Source organism: Myotis yumanensis, unplaced genomic scaffold, assembly GCF_028538775.1.
Source record: "Myotis yumanensis isolate MYYU_CA2020_CCGP unplaced genomic scaffold, mMyoYum1.0.hap1 SCAF_7, whole genome shotgun sequence".
Lineage (NCBI taxonomy): Eukaryota > Metazoa > Chordata > Mammalia > Chiroptera > Vespertilionidae > Myotis > Myotis yumanensis.
This window is the reverse complement of record NW_027223758.1, coordinates 71,005,501-71,029,085: the sequence shown is the minus strand read 5'-3', so window position 1 is coordinate 71,029,085 and position 23,585 is coordinate 71,005,501. Positions and strand designations below refer to the sequence as shown.

At 49.0% G+C, this 23,585-nt stretch overlaps 1 protein-coding gene across 14 annotated transcripts in view; it reads right to left on the bottom strand.

Annotated features, from left to right (window-relative positions):
- The window catches only part of PTPRT (protein tyrosine phosphatase receptor type T), a 935,828-nt gene that overhangs the window by 549,045 nt on the left and 363,198 nt on the right, over positions 1 to 23,585 (bottom strand). For all 14 annotated transcript variants that reach the window (XM_070420943.1, XM_070420935.1, XM_070420937.1 and 11 more), the window contains one exon: positions 17,118 to 17,292. In XM_070420943.1, coding sequence (XP_070277044.1) covers positions 17,118 to 17,292 — 175 coding nt within the window. The remainder of the gene's footprint in view (positions 1 to 17,117; positions 17,293 to 23,585) is intronic.

The window sequence follows — 23,585 nt, the reverse complement described above, 5'->3', positions numbered from 1 at the left end:
CAGGGTTTTAAAAAGATTCCCAGGTGATTCTAATGTGCAGCCAAGGTTGAGAATCACTGCTTTAAATGGTGACATCTTCTCACCCTCCAAGTCTTAGATCAGTGATGGCGAACCTTTTGAGCTCAGCGTGTCAGCATTTTGAAAAACCCTAACTTAACTCTGGTGCTGTGTCACATATAGAAACTTTTTGATATTTGCAACCATAGTAAAACAAAGATTTATATTTTTGATATTAATTTTATACTAGAGGCCCAGTGCACAAAAATTTGTGCACTCGGGGGGAAGGGGAGATCCCTCAGCCCAGCCTGTGCCCTCTTGCAGTCTGGGACCCCTCAGGGGATGACCACCTGCTGCCTTAGGCCCGCTCCCCAGGGATTGGGCCTAAGATGGCAATCAGACATCCCTCTGGCAGCCCAGCAGCCCTCGGGGGATGTCCACTTGCCAGCGAGGAGCAAGCCTAAGCTGCAGTCAGACATCCTTAGCGCTGCTGAGGAGGCGGGAGAGGCTCCCACCACCACCACTGTACTGGCAGCTGTCAGCCTGGCTTGTGGCTGAGCAGAGCTCCTCCCATGTGAGAGCGCCCTGACCACCAGAGGGCAGCTCCTGCATTGAGTGTCTGCCCCCTGGTGGTCAGTGTGTGTCATAGTGACCAGTCATTCCCAGTCCTTCTGCTGTTAGGGTCAGTTTGCATATTACCCTTTTACTATATAGGATAGAGGCCTGGTGCACGGGTGGGGGCCGGCTGGTTTGCCCTGAAGGGTGTCCCGGATCAGGGTGGGGGTCCTGCTTGGGTGCCTGGCCAGCCTGGATGAGGGGCTGAGGGCCGTTTTCAGGCTGGCGGGCAACTGAAGCTCCCAGCCTCTCCTTTTTTTCTGTTTTTTTTTGTTGTTGTTGTTGTTTTTTATTCTGGGATTTATTTACCTTCTATAGCTGTCACTGGAGCTGAGAGCTGGCTCCAGCTCTGAGGCCCGGCTCCAGCTCTGAGGCCGAAGCTGGCTGAAAGCAGGTATCTGGAGCTTGTTTAGCTTCTATAATTGCAACATTGTTTCTTAGAGTGCAGCTCAGAGGCTGGCAGCGGCAGGCAGGGAACGTTGGCTTCCTCCATCACTGGAGCAAGCAAGCCTCCTGTTCACTTCAGCTGCCTGGCTGCCAGCCACCATCTTGGTTGGCAGTTATTGCATATTGCCCTGATTAGCCAATGAGAAGGGTAGCGAAGTTACAGTTAATTACCATGTTTGTCTATTATTAGATAGGATATTTAAATGCCGTTTAACAAAGAAAAATCAACCAAAAAAATGAGTTCACGTGTCACCTCTGACATGCGTGTCATAAGTTTGCCATCACTGTCTTAGATCAAAATGTCACTTTCTCTAAGAAGCCTTTCTTGTTCTCTTACCAAAATAGGTCTCCCCACTTATTTTCCACCACTATACTATATTTGATCCCAACATGCCTAATCACAATTTGTAATAATATATGGATTTATTAACTCTTTCAAAGTCCATCTCTACCTGTAGAATGGTGCTGTCCAATATGGCAGCCACTAGCCAGGTGTGGCTATTTACGATTAAATTAGAAAGAATTTGAAATTCAATTCCCAAGTCACAATAGCCACATGTTGAGTGCTTCACAGCAACACACGGCTATGGAGTCACAGATAGCAGACAGCACAGGTATTGATGCCCATCATCACAGAAAGTTGTATTGGAACGCGTTGGTCTGCAATAGATGCATTGCCGGTTTGATCAACTCCAGTATCCCTGGCCCTACAATAGTGCCTGGGCGTATAGTAGTCACCCAGTAAGTAACTGAGTAGATAAATGACCAAACCAACAACAAATATTTTAAATAGAGATAGTTCAAAAGAGCTAAGAAGAGGGAATGTTCATATCTATCTGGGAGGCTGAAACAGTCTTCATAGAGAAGGTGACATCTAAACTGAGCTTTGAAAGATGACAGTGTGAGAATAAGGTAAAAGGACAAAGAGGACGGCGGAAGCACTGAGGAATGAAAGATCATGCAGGTAAATGTTCAGGGAGCTGGCGAGTTTCTTGATGTTGCTGTTGGTGGCAGAGCTGAGATCAGAACTCAGGTTTCCTTGCCTTGTAAGTCCGATGCTCTAGGGCTCATGGCGGAGATATTTGCTTCAGGGGCCAGAATTGAAACCTGTGCTAGTGAAGCATATCTTTGAGAAACACCAAAAATGCCGTATAGTGATTTTTAAAAATCCAAGGTGAAAGAGGAATGCCGCCGTTCATATTTTGCTAAGTAGTAAAAGATCCCCGTATCCTCTTCCTGCCGCTTGTGGCTTCTGTGAAGACACACCTCCACACACTCCGCTTGCACAGGAGACAAGACAGCAAGCTTGGGCGCGTAAATAGAAAAGCTGACCTCCTGAGAAGGCTTCTGGGCAGGATAACGTGATGATGTAACCCGTGCAGAAGTCAAGTTGCCCATTCAACAGGGCGGCACATGTCTGCTTTCAAACAACTCCCTCCCAGATACAAGGCCTAGCCGCCTGCCATCCAGATGACATACACATCCTGACACCCTGTGAGAACAGGGTGACTCAGCCTTGGGAAGCCAGGAGGGTGACAAGGATCACAGGCACAGGGAACAAGGCAAATCCTTGGGCTTACAGTCTTTAAAGGAGGAGGGTTCACTCTCTTCTGAAAGACTGGCGCGTTTATACCAGCAAATAGACCGGAAGATGATAGAGGGAGAAATTCCCAGAGCATGCCTAATTCTTTGCTTTGCCTTGTGGAGATGAAAGGAAAAAGAAACAGACTTAGGGAGAGAAGCCAGTATGAGCCCACGAAGCTGCTCAGCATTAATCACCTCAGCACCCACTCTCGCTAGTGCCCTGTTCCACAACAGCCCCAGGTCTTTGCTGGGAAGATGAAGGTTGAGATGTAGCGGCTGCAGAGCTCATTAGCACCTCACCAGAGCCAAGGGCTGCCACCTTCCAGGAGGTATTCTGAACTCTCACTTCAGTTACTGCTTACACTCAATATAAGGCTTCTGCAGTCGCTCCATCCACTGCCCTTGCAGCCTGCTTGGGCTTATCAGCACACACAGCTTCACTTCATAGGAAATGGCATTCCATCCTTTGCACATTGGTTCTCTGGGATCCAAACACAGCAAGTCCCAGGTCTGGGAGAAGCACTCCCAGGGATGTGCTGGGAGTGGGGATCCAGGCTTCAGCTGGGTGCTGGGGCAATGAGGGCAGAGGCCCTGCTGACAGCAGGTGTGGCGTGGGGAGTCCTGCAAGTAGTTCCAGAGGCGGCTCAGGAGTCCCACCCAGAAACCACACACCCTAGAGCAGGGGTTCGCAACCTGTGGGTCGCGACCCCTTTGGCGGTCGAACGACCCTTTCACAGGGGTCACCTAAGACCATCCTGCATATCAGATATTTACATTACGATTCATAACAGTAGCAACATTACAGTTATGAAGTAGCAACGAAAATAATTTTGTGGTTGGGTCACAACATGAGGAACTGTACTTAAAGGGCTAGAAGGTTGAGAACCATTGCCCTAGAGCCAGGTGTCCCACTCAGATGTAAAGCCTTGAGAACATTGTGTCTGACATCTATTTATGACTCCTTTGCCATCTAAACCAGCTCTTAGCTGCCCTGCATATGGCCACCAGGGCCCAGGAAAATCTTAGCTCCACATATGGCCTGGCAGGTCCCACGTCTCTGGAAGGCCATCCCTCCAGCTCAACCAGAGGACTCTGGGACTGGGATCTTCAAGGACCTCTGGATAGTGAGTCCTGTGGAACACCACTGACTCCTATTCTGCAGGCAGCCTTCCAGGAGCCAGTTCCTCTCTGGAGGGCAGAGGACTGCTCTCAGCCCTTCCAAACATCAGTAGTAATCCAAGAGATGGAGTTCCTTCTTGACCTCAAATTGTCTCTCAGTGGACTCTTCATATCCATGGCCAAATACCGTGACCCTGTTCTTCAAGGCCTACTGACCACAACCTGAATAGAGAGCTGAGGCTGCTAGATCCCAAGGCTTGTGATTACAGAAGATCAAAGCTTGGTAGGATCCTAGGAGAAAAGGACCTCGTCCAACCCTATATGAAAAATGAGGTAATACTTTACCTACATCAGAGGATTTGCTGTGAGAGTTATCTAAGCTCATCCTTTCAATGTGCTGTATGAGTCAGCTTCTGCTGCAGTAACAAACATCCCTGAATCTTAAAGATGTACACAGACACTTATTTCTTGCTCTCAAGCCCCTGTGGGTCAGTGTGGCTTGGCTGCAAGTTGGATTTAAATCTGCTCCTTATGCCCCTCATTCCAGGAATGAGGCTGAAGCAGCAGCAGCTGCCTGAAGCAGGTTTTAATGATAGATGGCAATAGGCAAGTAAGGAGGCAGAAATATATGGTATCTCTTCTTCAAATTGGCACACTATTCCTTCTGCCCACCTTCTACTAATCAAAGCGAGTCAAATAGCCAAGTTCCAAGTCAATGGGTCCTGTTGAAGTTGATCAGGAAGTGCAGTTTGCCCATAGGGTGGGATCAGGAAAGGTAACACTTGCAAAATACATTGTTCCAGAGGTGCTTAGCAAGGGCTTGGCACATAGTAATCTCTCAGAACATGTTAGGTATGATCAACTTTCATATCATTACTATTAGCAGTGGCATTTTGCTGATGATTCACTAATGCTCAAAGTAGGCTGAGGCAGAATCTGGGCCTGCACTTGAGAGTGGCCTGTGGAGAGCACAACCCCTCGTGCAGTCCAGACTGGCTTGAAGAACGGAGATGGGGCCAGCAGTGCCGAAAGGAGAGGGAAGAGGCTGCAGCAGCCTGGTTCTGACCCCGCAGCTGATCTTGGGACCAGCAGAAATTGGAGAAGGTGACATCCCATGGGAAAGAGAGCTCATGGCAGGGCCAGGGCTTAAGCCCAGGCCACTGACCTCCAGTTCTAGATTACATTCCCATTCTACCTTAGCTAGAGGGAGAGCAGGCCGAGATAGAATTGATATTTTTTCTACATATTTTTCTTTAAAAAAAACAACTCTCAATGTTTATTTTTATTTCTTTTAGGCTGAAGCTTAAATCCAAAAATAGAAAGTCTTTTTCAGTAGCCCTGTCATTAGCAGTTGCAACAAACACTTTGTCCCCCACGCTGAACTAAAAGAACGACACTTGAAAAGAGCAATGAGAACAAAAGTCTCCTGAGAATCTCGATGAGGACAGTGGCTGCAGGTCCTGGTGCCCAGTCTCCACGAGGGCGTGTCCAGGAGCCAGGCCTACCCTAGAGCTCCCTGTGTGTCTGCTTGGGTGTCCCACACCCTAGCATTTGCTCTCCTGTGCTTCTGAGTATGTGCTTCCCCCAAGAGAACTAGGGGCCACACATCCCACCAATTCCACTCTAGCCAGGTCACTGAACCCCTCTGAGTCTCTTATTCCTCACCCCAAAGACAGAAATCATAATCATTATTGGTTATTTGGGACATCTTCATTATTTTGTACATATTAAAATACTGCTTAATTTTATGCTAGCAGCCACTAACAGAATTCCTCCAACTAGCACGAAGTAAGTCCTACCCTCTGTAATTTCCATACATTATTTCACTCAGAAAATGTGAGGCAAGTAGCATCATTCTTTCCCTTTTACCAGTGGAGAAACTGGGACTTGGTCACTTGCAGAGTTTAATTCAACTGCAAAAAGCGGGCAGAGCCAGGCACCAGACCCAGCCCCGCCTGCTTCTCAAGTGCAGCCTCCTGGCCTCCCCTCAGAAGGGGCATTTTCAACTGCTCGCTAAGAAGCAGCAAGTCGCAGGCCTGCCTCACGGGGCCCAGCAGCTCCCCACTCACACATGTGAGAGATTAGATTAGCAAGTCACAGGCACATTGGCTGCCGATGAGCTCAAACAGGAGGCTTTTCCTCACTAAGAACATGTGATCAGCTGCTCTGCCAATAACTGCCCGCTCCCCGCCCCCCCCGCCCAACACACACACACACCACCAGTCTGAGTTCCATCAGAAAGGAAGAGTTCCAGTTACGGGGCCACAGAGAGTCACATCTGCCTCTGGATATGCATCTAACACAACTGGCCTGCTACTTTATTAGCGAAAAGCGGTGCAAGCACACTTCATTTAAAAGAGCGACCAAATCCTAGCCTCGTTTTCTACCAGGGCTCAGGGCAGCATGAAAGAGGAGGATCATATGCAATAAGGGAAAACACACACACACACACACACCTTTAAAGAAGCAAAGACATGCACCTGCCAGGTGGCGGGGAAACAGCCTTCATACTGTTCCAGGAGCCCCATGATTCTGCAGGGCTGAGTCACCTGTTTTTTATATTATTTTAGGAAGGCTTTCTATTGCCTAAGTGGGGAATAAGTTTGAAACACACTTGTATAATACAACCCTCTCATCTGATAAATGGAGAAGTTGAGGCCCAGAGAAATGGTCATTCATATCTAATTAGGAGCAGAATGGAGGCTACCTCCCCTCTAAGCTAACCCCTTCCCCCACCCCCCCGCACCCCCTCTCTGCTTTCCCTGGATCAGGGAGGCAGCACATCCTGGACAGGGGACATGCAGGTGAGTTTAAAAACAGCAAAATGTGGCCTGACCGGCGTGGCTCAGTCAGTGGTTGAGCATCAACCTATGAACCAGGAGGACATGGTTTGATTCCCGGTCAGGGCACATGCCCAGGTTGTGGGCTTGTGGGACGTGAAGGAGGCAGCCAATCCATCAGTCTCTCTCATCATTGATGTATCTCTCTCTCTCCCTTCCTCTCTGAAATCAATAAAAATATATTTTAAAAATAAACAGCACAACATGAACATAATGAACCCCACTGTTTCCATTGGGAACCCACCTCCCAGTTGCTGAGAAACTTTTTTGGGGGGCATCTGCCTCCTGCTTATTGCTCTTTTATGCACAAATATGTTGCCATGATTTCTTTAGGAGGATCCTATCTAAACAATGGGTGGTACTTGTTTTTGAAATGCAAATGCTTTTACTCTGCTCTCTCTCCCTATCCCCAGTTGGAGTCACTGGGCTCCACTGCTAAGTGAAGTGATTTGAGTTGAAGAGGTGGTGTGTTGGGGGAGTCTGGGCGTAAGGACAGACCCAGGCCAGCTGGGCTGACTCAGACAGTTCACCTGGACATCTGCCTCATGCATCAGGTTCTCCAGGAACCAGAGCCCCAGACCATCCCCTACCAGATAGTCTGCCCTCCCCTTCCCTCACATATGGCTGGTGTCCTACACTCCCACGGTTCCTGGGCTTCACGGCCACAGCCTAGGCCATCCCAACCCCTTTCCTTCCCATAAACACACACTGTCTGCCCTCCCATGTTATTCTGGAATTTGCAGGTTCTACATCAATTAATAATGGTTAGGAAGAGATACTTTATCTTTTTTTAAAAAAGCAACACCTGACAAAAAAGGATAATTTTCCAGATTTCGGGCTGTACTGAAATTGGAGTTTTGAGCCCAGTGTTAGTGGGAGAGGGAAAAAGTATCTTCTCATCTCCTTTGAAGTAGGTTAGAAAGTTTTCTAGCCTGGAGAGCTTGCTAATGACTTCTCTTGATCCAACTTGTATTAATTAGTATAAAGCTAGCTGCTGTAACAAACCCCAAGGCATAGTAGCTTAACAGAAGAATAGTTTATGATTGTTTAAATAACAGGCCCGATTCACGGGCAATTTTTCTCCACAAAGAGATGCAGGAACGCAAGATTGGTATTTTGACTCTGTCACCTTCTAGAGCTGTCTACACTCATCCAACCAAAGAGGAAGAAGGGAGTGTGGAGAATGACTCCCTACTTTTTAACCACTTTGGCTCTGAAAAGACCTGCAGTACTTCTGCTCACCTTCCTTTAAGGAACAAATCACATGGTCCTACTGAGAACAAGGCCGGCTGGGAAATGTAGTCCCTGTTTAGGCAGCTGCTCCTGAATCATAACTCCACGTAGTGGAAGGGGAGGCTCGTGTGTTTGGTAGACACGGAGAAGCTTTATTGGCCTGGGAGTTAGCAGGAGCATCACATTCCCAGCACTACGTGCTCCTTTTCCTGGGTCTCTGTGGGCAGTGAGAAGACAGAAGGCAGGAGGCCCAGAACCACTAGTCAGCATAAATCAGTCAAATGCCAATTTTCCAGACAGACAATGGGCCTCCGAGAAGCTGAATCCCTTCTTCATGGCCACACACCTAACTCTATCTCCTTTCTCCCACACCCCACGCCCCACCTGGCCAGAAGCCCACAGGATTACACATGAACACGAGAGCATTAGAGACACAGACACCTCCAACGGGAGGAGCTCTGGGCCAGGGTTTCTCGACCTCACTCAGCCCAGTGAGTGGCCTTTGGTGCTGGATAATCCTCTTGATGGAGCCTGTCCTGTGCCTCAGAGGGAGGTCAGCAGCGTCTCTGGCCTCTACTCGCTAGGATGCCAGCACTTCCCTCCCAGCTGAGACCATTCAAAAGGCCTCCAGGCATTACCGAATGTCCCCTTTGGGACAAGATCACCCTCAGTTAAGGACCATGGGGGTAGGCAGAGGCTGCCACATTTCAGAGTGAATTGGGCTCCAGTCGGGGGACAGAGGCAGTGACCTGGAGCATCCTTCCGAATCTGGGGCCCACGGTTTCACGGAGTCTGACTGAGCCTGAAACTGAGGTCCTCAGAAGCAATATTCTGTATGTATCTGCCACAGAATAGGACATTATAGAAAATTAGCATTAGAAGAGCCAGAAAATAGTATCAATCACAGGAGGAGAGAACAGACCTCGGGCAGTGAGACCCTAAGGAGGCTGGGTAACCAGGCCTCAGCATCCTCCCCAGGTCCAGGGAACAGAATCCGTGTGGAACATCCAGGGCAGTGTCTGGCATGCAATAAATGGCCCACAGTGTTAGCTAACTCCAGCCCTCACAGCTCATTCCATACCCCAGATAATTCTTCCATTTGAACACAGGAGGGTAATGTTCCAAGTGAATGAGAATTTAATGCAATTGCTGTTTGATTTAATTTCCAAATGCGCTAAAAGTGTGAATGCAACACATCAGCTTGCTGCTGATGAAGAAGTCAAAATAATTCAAGGAAACCAATACTCGTCAGGTTTTATTTATCCACATCTACGCTTTTTCAAAAATAAGCTGGTCTTTGTGCCCATATAGAACGCAAGATACATATGCATCTCCTGGTTCTCCCTCCCCCAACACACACACACACACACACACACACACACACACACACACATTCTAGTTGTTTCCCACGTTCCTCCCATCTGTCCTTTGTCTCTTCCCGGGAAAAGTTAACGGTGACATCATCCAGGAGTCAGGAGTCAGGGGCTAAGACTGGCAGCTGCAAATGTGGGGCCGAGAGAGATGGGTGTAGACCTGCATCAACATATGGGCAGCACCTTGTTCACAGAGGATGGACCTACCCATGGCCCCTGTCCCGAGTCATAATGAGGGAGCCATGAAATGATAGCCCCCAATTCACATAGCTAAGACGGGGAATAACCAGGTTTGAACCCAAGACCTCTGAGCTGCAATCTATGTGAGCCTGTGAATGGTACCCGTGGTTAAAAAACAAGTGATGTCACCCATGAATAAAAGTTATGACTGAGGAAAGATAAAAAACCAGATCCCGATCATCAGGATATTTTTCTACAGAGAATGAAGCTTGCAGAGCAGATGAAGACACTGAGGTTTCCCTGAAATAGTATCTGCCAGGAAAGCCAAAGTCAGGCACGGAGTGGGAGGAGGAGGTGGCTAAGTCTGACATGAAAAGGTGTTAAACGTCTAGATGTGAGCGGGAGGTTTACTCCAGTGGGCAGGACTCAGGGGGGACAGGGAGGGCTCACCCCGAGGCCAGCCTTCCCTGGCAGAAATTAAAGCAAGCCCAGCGGTTTTCAATCCACCATCAGCATGGCAACGTGGCAGACTGGATAAGAGCATGGCGGCGGCAGTCACTTGAGACCCCAACATTGCAACCAGAGCAGGACAAGTAAGGCCAGAGAAGGGACACAGGGCGTTACAAAGCTTCCAGCTTCCATAACTAGGACAAACATAATGAAGAAAAAATACATGAAGGAAAAGACAGAGAGGTGCCCATAAAGGAGACGCAACGTGTTTAAAGGTAGGAGTTCAAGCAACAATGAGAAGCTTAGAGATAGGAAGACATGAAGAGGAGTCGAAGATGCTACTGCCTCTGTGAAGTGGGGACTTGAGTCCTCTCCATTGGATAGAGCAAATGGTTAAGTCCCTTTGATAAGCCAACTACCATCCCAGGTGTTGTGGGCCCAACAGTGTCTTCCTGCAAGAGGTCATGGAATACACAGACCTACATGACAACGGCAGGCAGTGGAAAGAGCGAGGAAGGAACCACAGCACAGGACCCCGGGGTGGAGTTACAAGAGGTAGGCATGGGAGCTGTTTCAGCTAAAGGTGGCCAGGGGAGACTCTCTGAGAAGCTAATGTCTGAGCACAGATCACAGTGAACAAAACAAATGAGCTGCATAATTACCTAAAAGAAAAACATTTCAGGCAAAGAGGGAACATCAAGTACAAAGGTCCTGAGGTCAGAACTATCTCAATATGGTTTGAGGAAGAAGAAATTGGCCAGTGTAGTTAGAGAAGAAAATGAAAGGACAGTTATGGGGGTGGGGGGATCAGGAATCAGACAGAGAGGGGCCAGATCTAGAGACCATGTTAGGAAAGCTGGACTTCATTCTGAGTGTGATAGGTTTTGAGCAAAGAAGTACCATGATTTAACTTGTTTTCACATTATCACTCAGGCTGCTGCATGGAGAACAGACCTCAGGTGGGTAGGAGTGGAGCAGGGCGGAATCCGGCAGTCTTCAATTGAAAAGGGCAGGGACAGGATGGGATCCTGCTCAGTGATCAGTAAACTGCCCTGGCCAGGGAACCAAATCCAGTCCTCTGCCCATTTCTGAAAATAAAGTTTTATTGGCACACAGCCACCCTCATTCATTTATACATTTTCTATGGCTACTTGTGCTACAGCCACAGAGTAGAGTACTTGGAACACAAAGCTGAAAATACTGTACAGGACTCTCAGGCCTTGTACAGGAGGTTTGCCAACCCCTGGATGTAGAGGTGGCAGGGTTCTGGGTAGACTAGGAAGCAGGGTTTTACAGGGCAGAGGCCAGATTCCAGCCAGGCTCTTTGTGTGTGCGTGTAGATAAGCAAATGAGAATTGATGGACTGCAGCAAAATTATACTTAGACCGTGAAACCAGGAAGGGCATAGAAGAAGCAACAGGAGAGCCCAGGCTGGGCTGCTTTCACTCACTGAAAAGTCAGGGAAAAGGGGGCCTTGGAGACAGGTTCAGGGGGTTAGTGCAGGATGAGCTGCTGCTGCCCATTGCTCCCCTGGTTGCAAGTCTCATGGGGACCCTTAGAGGTTAGGGGATATGTGCCTGTGGGGGAGGGAGAGGGAGAAGGGAATGTCACGGGTGTACTCCCTGGAGGGAGAGCACCCAGCCCAGGCTTTTTTCCCCAAGCCTGCTCTCAGCCTGCTGAGCGATACGGCCCCCACCCCCACCCCACCACACACACACCCCAGAGTTCTGTCCTCTGAGGGCTGGCAGAGAACAGGGACGGGTGTATGCTCCAATCCAGTTCTGAAGGCAGCCTTTGCAGGGCTCCAGGGCTGTCCAGGGTGGCTGCTGGCTCTGCCTCTTCTCCAAGCACAGTGTTCCCCACGGCTGCTCCCACTGATAAGGCGGTGGCCAGCAGCCCGGTCCCCTCAAAGGCTGCAGCTGTCACAGGATCCCTGGAGCAGGAGCTGCTGTATCCCACTTCTACCTCCCAGGCCTGAGTGCAGGCCAGCCTCCCTGTCATGTCTGAGCCTCCATGCCTTGGGCTTTCTCCAGAGCCCCAGGAGCTCCCTCTGTGTCCTGTGCAACGAGCCAGAAGTGCCAGGAAGTTACTGCCCCAATGAACGGTGGAGGTGAGCGTACAAATACCCCGACTCCATCGAATGTGCCCCCAGCACTGAGCTCTAGATGCCCTCAGTGGTCACTTGCTTGAAAATGCCCCTTTAAGGACTGCCCTGCTTCCTGTCTCGTCTGTCTATTCCCCAAATAAACCGCTTACACTGGAGTCCCTGCCGAATCGGCTTCTGGAGGTCCCAATCCTGTATGCCTCTGACCTTCACTCCTCTTCAAACACAGGCAACGCCTTTCACCACAGCCACTGCCTGAAAGTAACTTTCCACTGGGCACAGGAAGGACCAGGGAAGAGAAGAGATGGATGCAGAAGTCCGGCCTCAAGAGAGTGTGTGTACCACTGTCATGGACCATGGATGGAGGGCTCCATCTGAGCCCTCTGACTTCCACAGAATAAAGCTCCAACTCTGCTCTTCAAATGCCCCTGCCTACATTCCCAGCCTCGAACATCCACCCACTCACATCTCACAACTGTGACCCTGGCTGTCCAGCGTGGATGGGACCACTCTTAGAAGCCTTCCGACACTCCCCAACTGCATCAGCTGTTCCACCCTCTGTTTTTCCTCAGCTCACACCTGATTACAGGGCCTTCCATGTTGGATTTTGTAATAAATGTGGTATAAGAAAGAGCATGACCTGAGGCACAAGCAAGTCTAGGTTTAAATCCTAACTCTGCCACATACAAGCTGTGTGATGCTGGGAAAGTTACCTAACCATTCCTAGTCACCATTCTTTCATTTGTACAAGGGAGATGCTAACAGCACGTATATCAAAGAGTGGTTGATGGGATTAGTAAGAGAGTGTAGCAGGTGCCAGACACAAACCAGATGGCCATGCATTATAGGTTTGTATCACTCTTTCCAGTACACGATGAGCTTATCACACTACCTGACACATAGCTGGGCTCAATAAACTATTATACAAATGAACACAGGGACAAATCAGCTACTACAGCCATGAAATCTCTAAACCAGAGGCTGGAAACTCAAATGCCTAAAGCAATTAGACTAGTTATGTGAGCAAAACAGGCCAAGAGTAGGCAGTGAGCGAGTGTGAAACACACGCCCCAGAATGGAGCGGCCACACTTATCCACCAGTGCAGGCTCAAAGTGGCCAAACCTGATACTATTTCAAGAGGGATTTAAATACTGGAACTATATTTTTTAATATTTTTAATTTTTTTAATTAAAAACAAGACAGTGCAACATAAATGAAGCATTTCTGAAACTGATTTTGACCAATATGCTGCATTTGATGACATCAACCCCATTTCAGAGGAGGAGAGGAGAGAGACCTGCAGATAACTAAATTTAAATCTCTACAGGACAGCTTATCATTCCTTTAAGCAGGACAAGGAAACATGAACCACCTACTCGAGTACCACCCCTTATCATGACGGTAAAATATGATGATGGACAGCGACAGCTGTAACTGCATGCGTGTCCACTTTGTGCCAGGATAGACATATAATGTCTTCCCCTCATAAGGACCCAGTTAAATCTATTCACCCCCACTGAACAGATGAGGAAATTGAGGCCCAGAGAGAATACAGATCGGAGGCCAGGACTGAGACTGGAAGTGTGGTGACATCCAAATCCCTACGCCTGAAACCACCCAGCTGCCCTGGCAGGAAGTCGCATCATTACTTAAATCCGAACATCTGACTCAGCAGCAGCATTAGATTTCTTCTGGGCACTAATCTGCATACTGATAACAGGGCTCTGGGCCCATGGAAGGTTGTTAAACGGAGCCGGGAGCCCGATTTAAAAATCACTACCCATGACACATTGTTTTCACATTAAGGAATTTTCATCAGGACCACGTCTGCATCACTTTGATCGAAGAGAACGCCATCCTTGGGATAACTTAAGATGCCTTGAAATCAAACAGAGTTGGAGACCAGGAATGAGAAGAGAATCAGCACATTTGTGAACACTGGTCTGAAACAGGTAGGTCAAGGGGCCGGATTGTCAATTGAGCGAAACCTCAATTACAGAGCAATCTAATATATACCCAGGTACGTTATCACAACTCAATAAACAGCCCTTCAGAATTAAGTAATTCCAATTTGCTTTCATTTCGATCTGTGCGTCGCGCTGAGCATTTGATATCACCTGCACTCAAATTAGGCGGCGTCTTCTGAAGCACAGATGCTCCCAGTCCCCGGATAGCACGTTAGCCGTGAGCAAGGCAGCCCGAACCATGCCTGTGCGTGAAGCGACAGAGACACGGGCTGGGCCTCACTGCTTGGCCCAGTGCAAGAACCAGCTGTGAATGCCATCCAAGTGGCCGCCAGATCCTGCCACCCCCTGGCACAATGACTTCCCAACCCCGCGTTCTGAATGAATGATGCCAGGTGGAGTGGGGCCCGCGTGGTCAGGGGCAGAGCTCAGGCAGGAACAGCCACTTTCCCTTTGTCCCAGGTTTCTGGCTCAGCCTTAGCGATGGTGGAGACGGGAGCAGGCTAGGGAGTCTGACCTAGTGTGGACTCCATGACCCAAATGTTCCCAAGCACACATTGGGCCCACTTGGTATTTTCTCCCTCCCTCTCATATGCTCAGCACACGAGTGTATGGGGAGAGAGCTCTGGTCCCCACTTTGCAGAGGAGGCCTTAAATGATTGCGTCAAGGCCACACAGATAGCAATCAGCACCTGGGTCAGGTGTCCAGCTTCTACCTTCCCACCAACTGCATGTAAAAAGGAAGAAAACACATGGAGGAAGGGGGGTGGCGGGGGGGGGGGGGGGCGGAAATGAGCACTAAAAAAGTGATATCCCATAAAGGATTCCATCAAGGTGTAATCAAAAGGGACCCGGTTACAGGGAGCACCTACCTGTCATCGCCATTGGAAGGAGGCTGGGAAGGAGGCCACCCAGCACCTCTCCTAAAACAGCAGAGGGGGCTGCAGGTGAGGGGTTCAGAGCGGCAGTGGCTGCTGGCTCTTGTTCACAAATGTGGCCAGCGCACGGGTCCCTGCAGGCGGAACTCTGGCCCAGGCTGCACAGCCAGCCGAGGACCGATCACTGTCCCCTCAACCCTGGCCACCCCTCCAAATAAAGGCAACAATGATCCACCATGGGCTCACATCCTGCCCCAAAGTTCTCTGCATTTGGCCTTCCAGACCCCTCCCCCACAACTGGGTTCCATCCACCTGATGTGAAAGTGCAGAATGCTACACTCGCGCTCTCAGTCATTCACGCCCTCTCTCAGGGCGAACGCTGTGCCCGGCTTGCGGAAAGTGCGGGGAGCATGACACAACACAGTCCGCCGTCCCACGGGCTTCCATTCCAGTGTGGAGGGCCACCGCACAAAAGGTATAATGAGCTCCAGAGGGGACAGCTCAGGAAATTACATATTCATTGAGTACCTGAAAGGCCTGCAAAGGCCACTTGTCACACAAATCTATCTACTGGCACCAAAAAACCCGAAGATAGGAGCCTAATGCAATCAAAATGTGGTTTCTTTTATATGGTAATGGCACTCGATATAAACGATTTTGAAGATGATTTTTTTCCTTCTTGGTTGTTTTGTCCATGACTGCCTAATTTGTTGATCTTCAGCCTAAGTGTTCACGGCATTATGGTGATGAAATGAATTCCTGCTGAGGCCAATAATCCATTCACTCATCCATCATTCAACAAATGTTTTAAGGGTGAGCCTGCTGAAACGAAGGATTGTGCAGGTCCACACAGTCAAACTCGCGGTTTCATACAGATATGGTTCTGGTGCTCAGCACTTGGGCCAGGCTCTCCGCTAAGCTCCGGGGGCTTACTGTGAACCAAGATGCCCCTCCTTTCACAGAGCTTATATCCTGAAGGATGAGACAGGAAATTACCAGGAAACCAAGTAAAATTATAATGTTGAAGTGTGATGTTGCTATATAGAAAAAGAGACAGGATGATGTAAGAATGCAATCACCAGAACGGGGGGCCAAGGAAGCCGGGAGTCAGCCATGTGAATACACATAGAGTCAGGACAGCCCAGGAGAGAGAATTCCAGACTGCAAACCCCAGTCTGGCCCAGGACAGGCCACCAGTTCCATGGGGCCAGCTAACAGAGGGCAAGGGTTTCATACCAGCCAAGGAAACACCTCAGGAGCCTTCTGGGGACGAGGGGGTGATCATATTTTTACCTTCAAACACACCAGGTACCATTCCAGAGCTAACACGAGAAGAACAGCTTCATTATTTCATCCACTAAATTATGCTATATTAAAATTTTAATCGGTGAACGTAACGTTGGGAAATGAGTACATTCATATGCTGCTGTTGCCAGTGTAACGTGTCAAACCGTTTCTTGCAGAAGCAATATTGCAAAACAAAGAAAATCCATAACAATGCTCATATTCTTTGGCCCACCAACTCTACCCCCAGGGAATTTATCCAAGGGAATAATCCTGTTCAATAGAATAAAAATGTTCTCTTCTGAGGAACACCGTTGAGGAGTTCATCATTGCACACACAGAGGAAAGATGCAAAAACAAAAACACCTGGAATTACCTAAAGGCGTACAAACAGATTTGAAAATACTAGGTGATCCACTGGATGAAATAGCATACAGCCATTAAGCGTTACAATGAAGATTACACAGCCCTCCAAGAATAAGCCGGATATCCAGCTCCTTGAGAAGCAGAAAGGGAAGCAATGAGCATATTGCACTAGAGGTGTATCAATGCTACTTCAAGGTGAACAGGAAAACTGAAAAGAATTAAATCAAGGCCAGTGGGGCAAGGACTACTTATTTCAAATGTCCTTCCAAAATACTGCCATTATATCATGTTTTCAATTTTAAAAAATCCCTCAGAAATGACTGCATTCTCTGAACGCTTCCACAAAATGCCACCGACACGCAAGGATGTGGATTCTTCTAACTTTAAGTGCAACCCGAAGCCGAATGCAGAGATGTCTTCTATGTTCCATATGCCCAGACTTTAACATATAGATCCTATAAGTAAGACCCAACTCTGAATAACAAGGCAATATTGCATGACTTTACAACAGTGTCTGTCTTTTCGGAGGGGGAGGTGGGATTGGAAGTTGTGTCTATGGCTCCTGAATGAGAGGAGAAGCAGCGGATGAGCAAAGGTCCCTTCATCCCTCCTTTGCAAGGGTTTAGCCAAGAAACCCTCATATACCCACCGGGTGGGGAGAGGCAGGGCTGGTGGCACTCACCTTTCACGATCAGCTCAGCATAGTTGGACACGCCAGAGCCACCATCGGAGCGGATCACGCAGCGGTATTTGCTCACACTCCGCTGGGCAGTGTCCGCCACACTGACCGTGGCCGAGAAGCGCCTGTGGTTGACCACGCGGGTGACCATGAGGGCTGTGTCCCTGCCATTCCATTGCTGCAGGACAGAGGAAGGGAGAGGAGAAATCATATCATCAAGTGCTCCCAGGGGACCTGGAGCCTGGAGGCTCCACCCATCCCACGCCCTGGAAAGCTGTGGGGGAGGGCGGCAGGCGTGGCTTTCCATCATAAGGAGTTTCCATGGCTGGCTGATTCAAGAATAAACACTGTTGCTGAGCTGATTCAAGAGGGCAGATGAGAGAGGGCACAGGCCGCTTCTAAACACCTGGCTCCTTGCTCAGCTTGCACTTGGGGGTTGGCACTTAGCCCCGTAACCTTCCTCCCATTTTCCTTCACCTCTTAAGCAGGATCCACCCCGTTCCTCCAAAGGCAGACACAGATTAGTAAAAACCCAACCCACGAAGTAATCAAAAATAGCCTGGCTCCCAGTCCCACACTGGTGTCCCGGTACCCCAACACAGGCTCTGAGTCCCATCCACCAAGGATCAACCTGGCCCCAGGGTAGAGTATGGACGGGGGCTTTTCAGCACCGCCCCTCCGTGGCATATGCTCTTTCCTCTGCCTGGGATCTCCTGTGTCCCTAGGGATACTCCCTCTCCCTTAAAACCCAGTTCGGCTCATCGCATTCTCAGGTAAGTTCCCCCAACTGTCACACCACCTTCTGGAGCTGGTCACTCTCTGTGTGTGGCACAAACTTCCCACTGTGTCCTGGGAGCTCCTGGAGAGCGGGACTTTGCTCTTTTCATCTCTAGCACCGTGCCAGGAAAGCTCTCGACAGGACAGAATCAAGGTGACTGCACAAGCGTTTTTGCCTTTACCCTTCTGAATCGTAGGCGTGACATTCTGAGTGTGAATGAGATCCTTTTACAGCAGCAAGTTATAAAAACTGGTAAAACACACACAGGTAAAACACAGGCATGAAGATGCAGTTTGAGTATTCACTAAGCACCCTGAATCTCCTTTTTAATCCTCACAGACTTGAGTGTCTATTATTGCTGCTCTCAGAACTCGCATGGTGACGAGGTTAAATAAATATGTGGGGCAAATAAGTCCCTAATCCAGGGTTTCCAACTTCAAGCCGAGCATTCTTTTCACTCAGGCCTTCTCCTCACAGCCTGCCTTCATTTAACTATTTTTCCCAAAAGTAAAATTGAGTGTTTTAATTGTCTGGTTGGATTTAGGAAAGCCTTGTGATTAGTTTCCCCATGTCCCCAAGTCTTCATCTCCTGCACAAAGAAAACAGTTCCACCACAGGCACGGCCCACTTTCATCCATGTCGTCTTCCACCGCCCCCTCGGTGAGGTGTCAGGACTGGGGCACCAGAGAGGGTAGAGCCACCTTGCAATGGGTGGGGCCAGGTGATTGAGGTGGGACCACAGGGGAGGGCAATGAGCAGGAAGCCAAGGACTTGCTCTAGACTAGACAGGTTGATTGCAGGTGGCATTCTCTGGACTTTATGCCTCAACCATGTATTGTTTTTATACTTGAAAATAATAAAAGAACTGGTATTTTTAAAAAGCCATGGCAGTATATGAGGTAGTCACAAGCCCCTCCCATACCAGAAACTGAATAACAAGACGATTAAAAAACAACAACACAAGGAAATGGGAGGGGAAGGAAGCTCATTGGGGCTGAACCTGCCAACCACCTGCCTTGGGGCACAAGTAGAATCAGACAATGGGGAACCGCCCAGGCTCCAACCACATCTCCCTTCCCAAAATAGCGCAGAGGAAGTGGAGGAAATTCTGGAAAATTGCAGGGATGTGCCCTGATTTGAGGAAGAGTTGGCCAAATGTAGAGGAGGGCTGAGAAGAGATGGAGACGCCAAAGAGCCCATCCCCTCCCCTCCTCCCTCCCCCCGGCTGTTGGGCAAGGCTCTGCAGGGCCACCGTGGCGGATACAAAGGAGTGAGGGATGGGTGATGGGTGGAGGTCATCTAACCTGACTTACTCATAACAGCATGGACACTGTTTTCTTTCTTTTTTAAGCTAATGGTGACTATGTACTATTACGGGCTGTTTTACATGCCTTCCCATTAATGCCTCACCAAAGCCCTTGAGGTGGGCGCACATCGTCTGTATACATGAGGAAGCCGAAGCTCGAGGAGTGACACTGCAGGCCCAAGTTTGCACAGCTGGGAAGTGGCCCAGCCGGGATCTGACTGCAGGGCATCGGCTTCAGAGCCCGTCCTGAAACACCACCTGTGTGGCTCTAATGTGGGGGTCACTACTTCTCCTCACTCACCCCCTGGAGCCCCTCATTCCCAAATGTGGGAGAGTGTGAGCAACGGGTGTGTGGGTGTGGCCAGGATCCACCGATTTTGCTATCAATTCCTTAGCTGAGGGCCAAAAAAAAAAAAAAAAAGGACAATGACAAGGCATGGAGGGGGGAGTGCTGTGTAGAAGGTGGAAGGCAAATAAGCAGAAATGTCCCAACCAGACAGCTCAGGAGACACCCGACTTTTCCTCAGGCTTTTCCGTCCCAGGCTTTGAACAGCTAAGAAATTCAGAGGATAAAAAAGGAGAAAACAAGAGTGATATTGACACATGGGCTCTAAGAAACAGGAGCTGAGAGGTGAGTGGCAAAGGGAATGTACCAAAAAAGAAAATAAACCTTGAGAAGCTAAGGGAAGAATTACAGGAAACAAACAATGCCGACTGCAGAATTCAAAGGGCATGTGAAGTGGATGGGTCGCAGGACCAACGCCGCAGAAAACCAGCGACCTGTGACCAGGCTTGCAAACCAGAACCCAGAAGCCAACGAGCAGAGATGAAAGGAACTGGAGAGACGGACTGATGAAGAAAGCAGAGACCAGACAACTAACCACCACACGAGTAACGGGTGTCCTAAGGAAGAGAGCCGAGTGAAAGGAGCACAAATCGCATCCCAAGAAATATCGGGTCACTGTCCTGCACTAAACTAAGACCCAAGTCTTCAGCCTGAAATGGCCATCCACTTGATAAAATTTATGAAAACCATAATAACTGAGGTATATGTTCATAAGAATATGGACTAGTGAGGACAAGGAAGTATATAAAAACCCAGATAAAAAAATAATGTGCCAAAATAAATACATAAGCCAATCTATATAATAAAAACCCAGTGGTTGTAACGCCGTAACAACCAAAGACCAGTCACCAGGAGGTGCATTGATGGGTCCCACAGCACTGGCGGGGCTTGACGCTGGGTCCCTTGGCGACCCCGGGTCTGGGTCTCGCGCGATTTCACGCGCTGGGCCTCTAGTCTGGTATACAACTCCTCGTCTGCAATTGTTTCCAAATCTAAGGCATCCCCTCCTGGATACGCTGGCCCCCAGGGGTCACAGGGAGTCTTGGGAGACTACAGTTATTTAGATACACATAAGAGGACAGGGAGGGAGTTAGGGAAAGAGAACAGGAACTGATCGTCAAACACGCAATCAAATGTTCAATTTGTGCAAACTTGGGCGGGCAATGTATTTCGCTGAGCTTCTGTTTCCTCATATATCCAACGGGTTGGATCCCGGTGTCTACCTGACAGAGTTATTATGACGAATAAATGAGAAGGTGAGAGGAACACTCAGCACCTGAGGCATATTCTGGCATTAGTGGAGCTCTCAAATTAACATGAAATTAGCCTCGCAAAGTGGGGTAAGCAGGAAAACGCCCCCCCAAAGATGTCCACATCCGAATCCCTGGAACCTGTGAATATGTCACCCCCCCATGGCAGAAGGGACTGGGATTAAAGACCTTGAAGTTACCCAGGTGGGCCCAGTACAATCACCAGAGACCTTGTGTGTGAAAGAGGGAGTCAGAGGGGACAGAGACAGAAAAAAAGATGTGGTGACAGACACAGGTCAGAGAGACAGGACTGAGGGCTTGCAGACGGAGGACAGATTCAGCCAGCTTTCAGGAGCTAGGGAAGGGGCGGGAAGGAACAGCCCAGGCAACACTTTGCTTTCAGCCCAGTAGAACCCAGCTCTGACTTCTGACCTCCACAACTGGAAGGTAATACATCTGTGTTGTTTTTAAGCCACTAAGTTTGTTTAATTGTTATATCAGCAATAAGAAACTAACGCAAAGAGCAAAGGGCTGGTTAAGTACAAAACATTCATTTTTCACATGTAATTTAAATTGTATTTTGATGTCTCCTCCAGTATTATTTACTTTTCTTCTTAATGATGTCATACCCAGCTGGATCAGAGAGGATTAAGCACATCCCCCTGAACGATTCACATTTTTCTGTCTAGCTCCTGAACCACTGGCCTTTCTCCCATCGAAGGATAGGAAATTGCAGGTTGTCTTATAAAATCTCTAGAAAACAGGCCTTTTGATAATCACACTTGTCATATTGGGAGCAGGCAGCAGCAGGACAGGGACGAGCAGGAGGGCCCAGAGACAAGAGAGGTAACAGGCTGTGATGGACTGTGGGCAAGGAGAAATGAAGGGCAAGTTCAGAGAGACGAGACTGGACAGAAGGTCAAGGCAGATGAGCAGTTACTCAGGAATCCAGAAATAGAGATCAGGAGGCATTCAGTGATGGTGAGAGGCCCAGAGGCCAGCATGCTGCGGCAACCTGGAGACAGGATTTAAGTAGAGTGAATGTGTAAGGAGCACAGGTCCCAGCCACTGTCTCAGCCCCAGACAGAGGAACTGCAAGGGGAGAACGAAAGGGGAGGGGTCATTAAGCAGGAAAGAATTCAGAAACCCAGGCCCATAGGCAATGGAGCAGGTTTGCATGGACACAGGGAGGCGAAGAGCAGTGGCTATGCCGGGAGCTGAAATAGGACCACAGCCAAGAGACAAGGTGGTGGCAAACCTTCCCAAACAAGACATCAGTGCCATGTAAATGCACAGGAATGCAAATGTGGGGATGCCAGGAAAGAAGGGAAGTCCAAGTCCTGGGAAAAGCCAGAGAGAAGCATGACATGGGTGTTGCAGAAGGAAGATTCCTTCTTAGGCCCGTGTTACCACTCTGGTTTGTTGGAAATTTTCTTCTGGCTCCTGGAATCCTTTTCAGACATAAGTATATCTTTGCTCTGAAATTTCAGGGCTGGGTTCCTTTCCTCTGTGGCAAAGTCTTTCAGACCTAAGTTTGTTGTTCTAAATCGGAATCATCTTCTGGCCCAGTGGTTCTCAACCTTCTGGCCCTTTAAATACAGTTCCTCATGTTGTGACCCAACCATAAAATTATTTTTGTTGCTACCTCCTAACTGTAGTGTTGCTACTGTTATGAATCATAATGTAAATATCTGATATGCAAGATGGTCTTAGGCGACCCCTGTGAAAGGGTCGTTCGACCGCCAAAGGGGTCGCGACCCACAGGTTGAGAACCGCTCTTCTAGCTCCTCTGAGTCTAGGAGCCAACTGAGCAAATGTCCCAGTGCCTCAGCTCAGGCTCCCTGAAGCACGGTCTGCGGCACGGGGATTTACTGGGAGCTCTCAGGAGATGGAGTACAGGAGAGGGCAAGGCGAGGAGCTCAGCAAGGGTGTGGTCCAAACTGGAGTCCAGAGCGTGGAGCAAACCACAGGGCTGATCCCACCTTGAAGCAAGGAGCCAGCATTTGAACCCCATGGGAGTCAGGCATTGGCCCTGGCCTTCCAAGTGGAGAGAGAAAGAAAGTTCGCATTTGACCCAGGGCACTTCTCTGGGGGAAGTGGGAGCTGTGAGCCTTGAGCAGCCAACAGGCACAATGCCCAGGGTTAGGGGCACTAAATCATAAAGAATACTATCACACCTGGCCAGCCGGCGTGGCTCAGTGTTTGAGTGTCGACCTATGAAACAGGAGGTCATGATTTGATTCCCAGTCTGGGCACATGCCCGGTTTTGGGCTCAATCCCCATTGTGAGGTGTACAATGATTCTCTCTCATTGATATTTCTCTCTCTCCCTTCCTCTCTGAAATCAATAAAATGTATTTTTTAAAAACGTAAAAGAAAAGCCACTGGTAGCATCCCTCTCACCCAGCACCCCTCTCTCTGCCTCCTTCTACAGGACGTATACAGGGGTGTCCTGAAATCCAGTGAGCCACTGCCTTCTTGGCTGGTAGCCTGCTCTGAAATCTATGTCTTTAAAAACTGGGGCAAAGCTGACCTCCACAGAACACTGACAGGGTAGGGGAGCTGAGCACCCCTTAAATAACCAGTCTTCCTCTGAAAAGGCACCCCGTCTACCATGCATAGCATCCCATAACTGGGTTTGATAAATGTATTAACGTAATGAGATTTGTCTGAGCACTTATTTAGTACAAGTCACATTGGCGAGGGCTCAGTCTGTGCTTGGCACTGTGTTAGCTGGCTCGCATGATAGAATTCACTTGAAGCTTTTAAAATCCCTAGGCACGTGCTTTGCA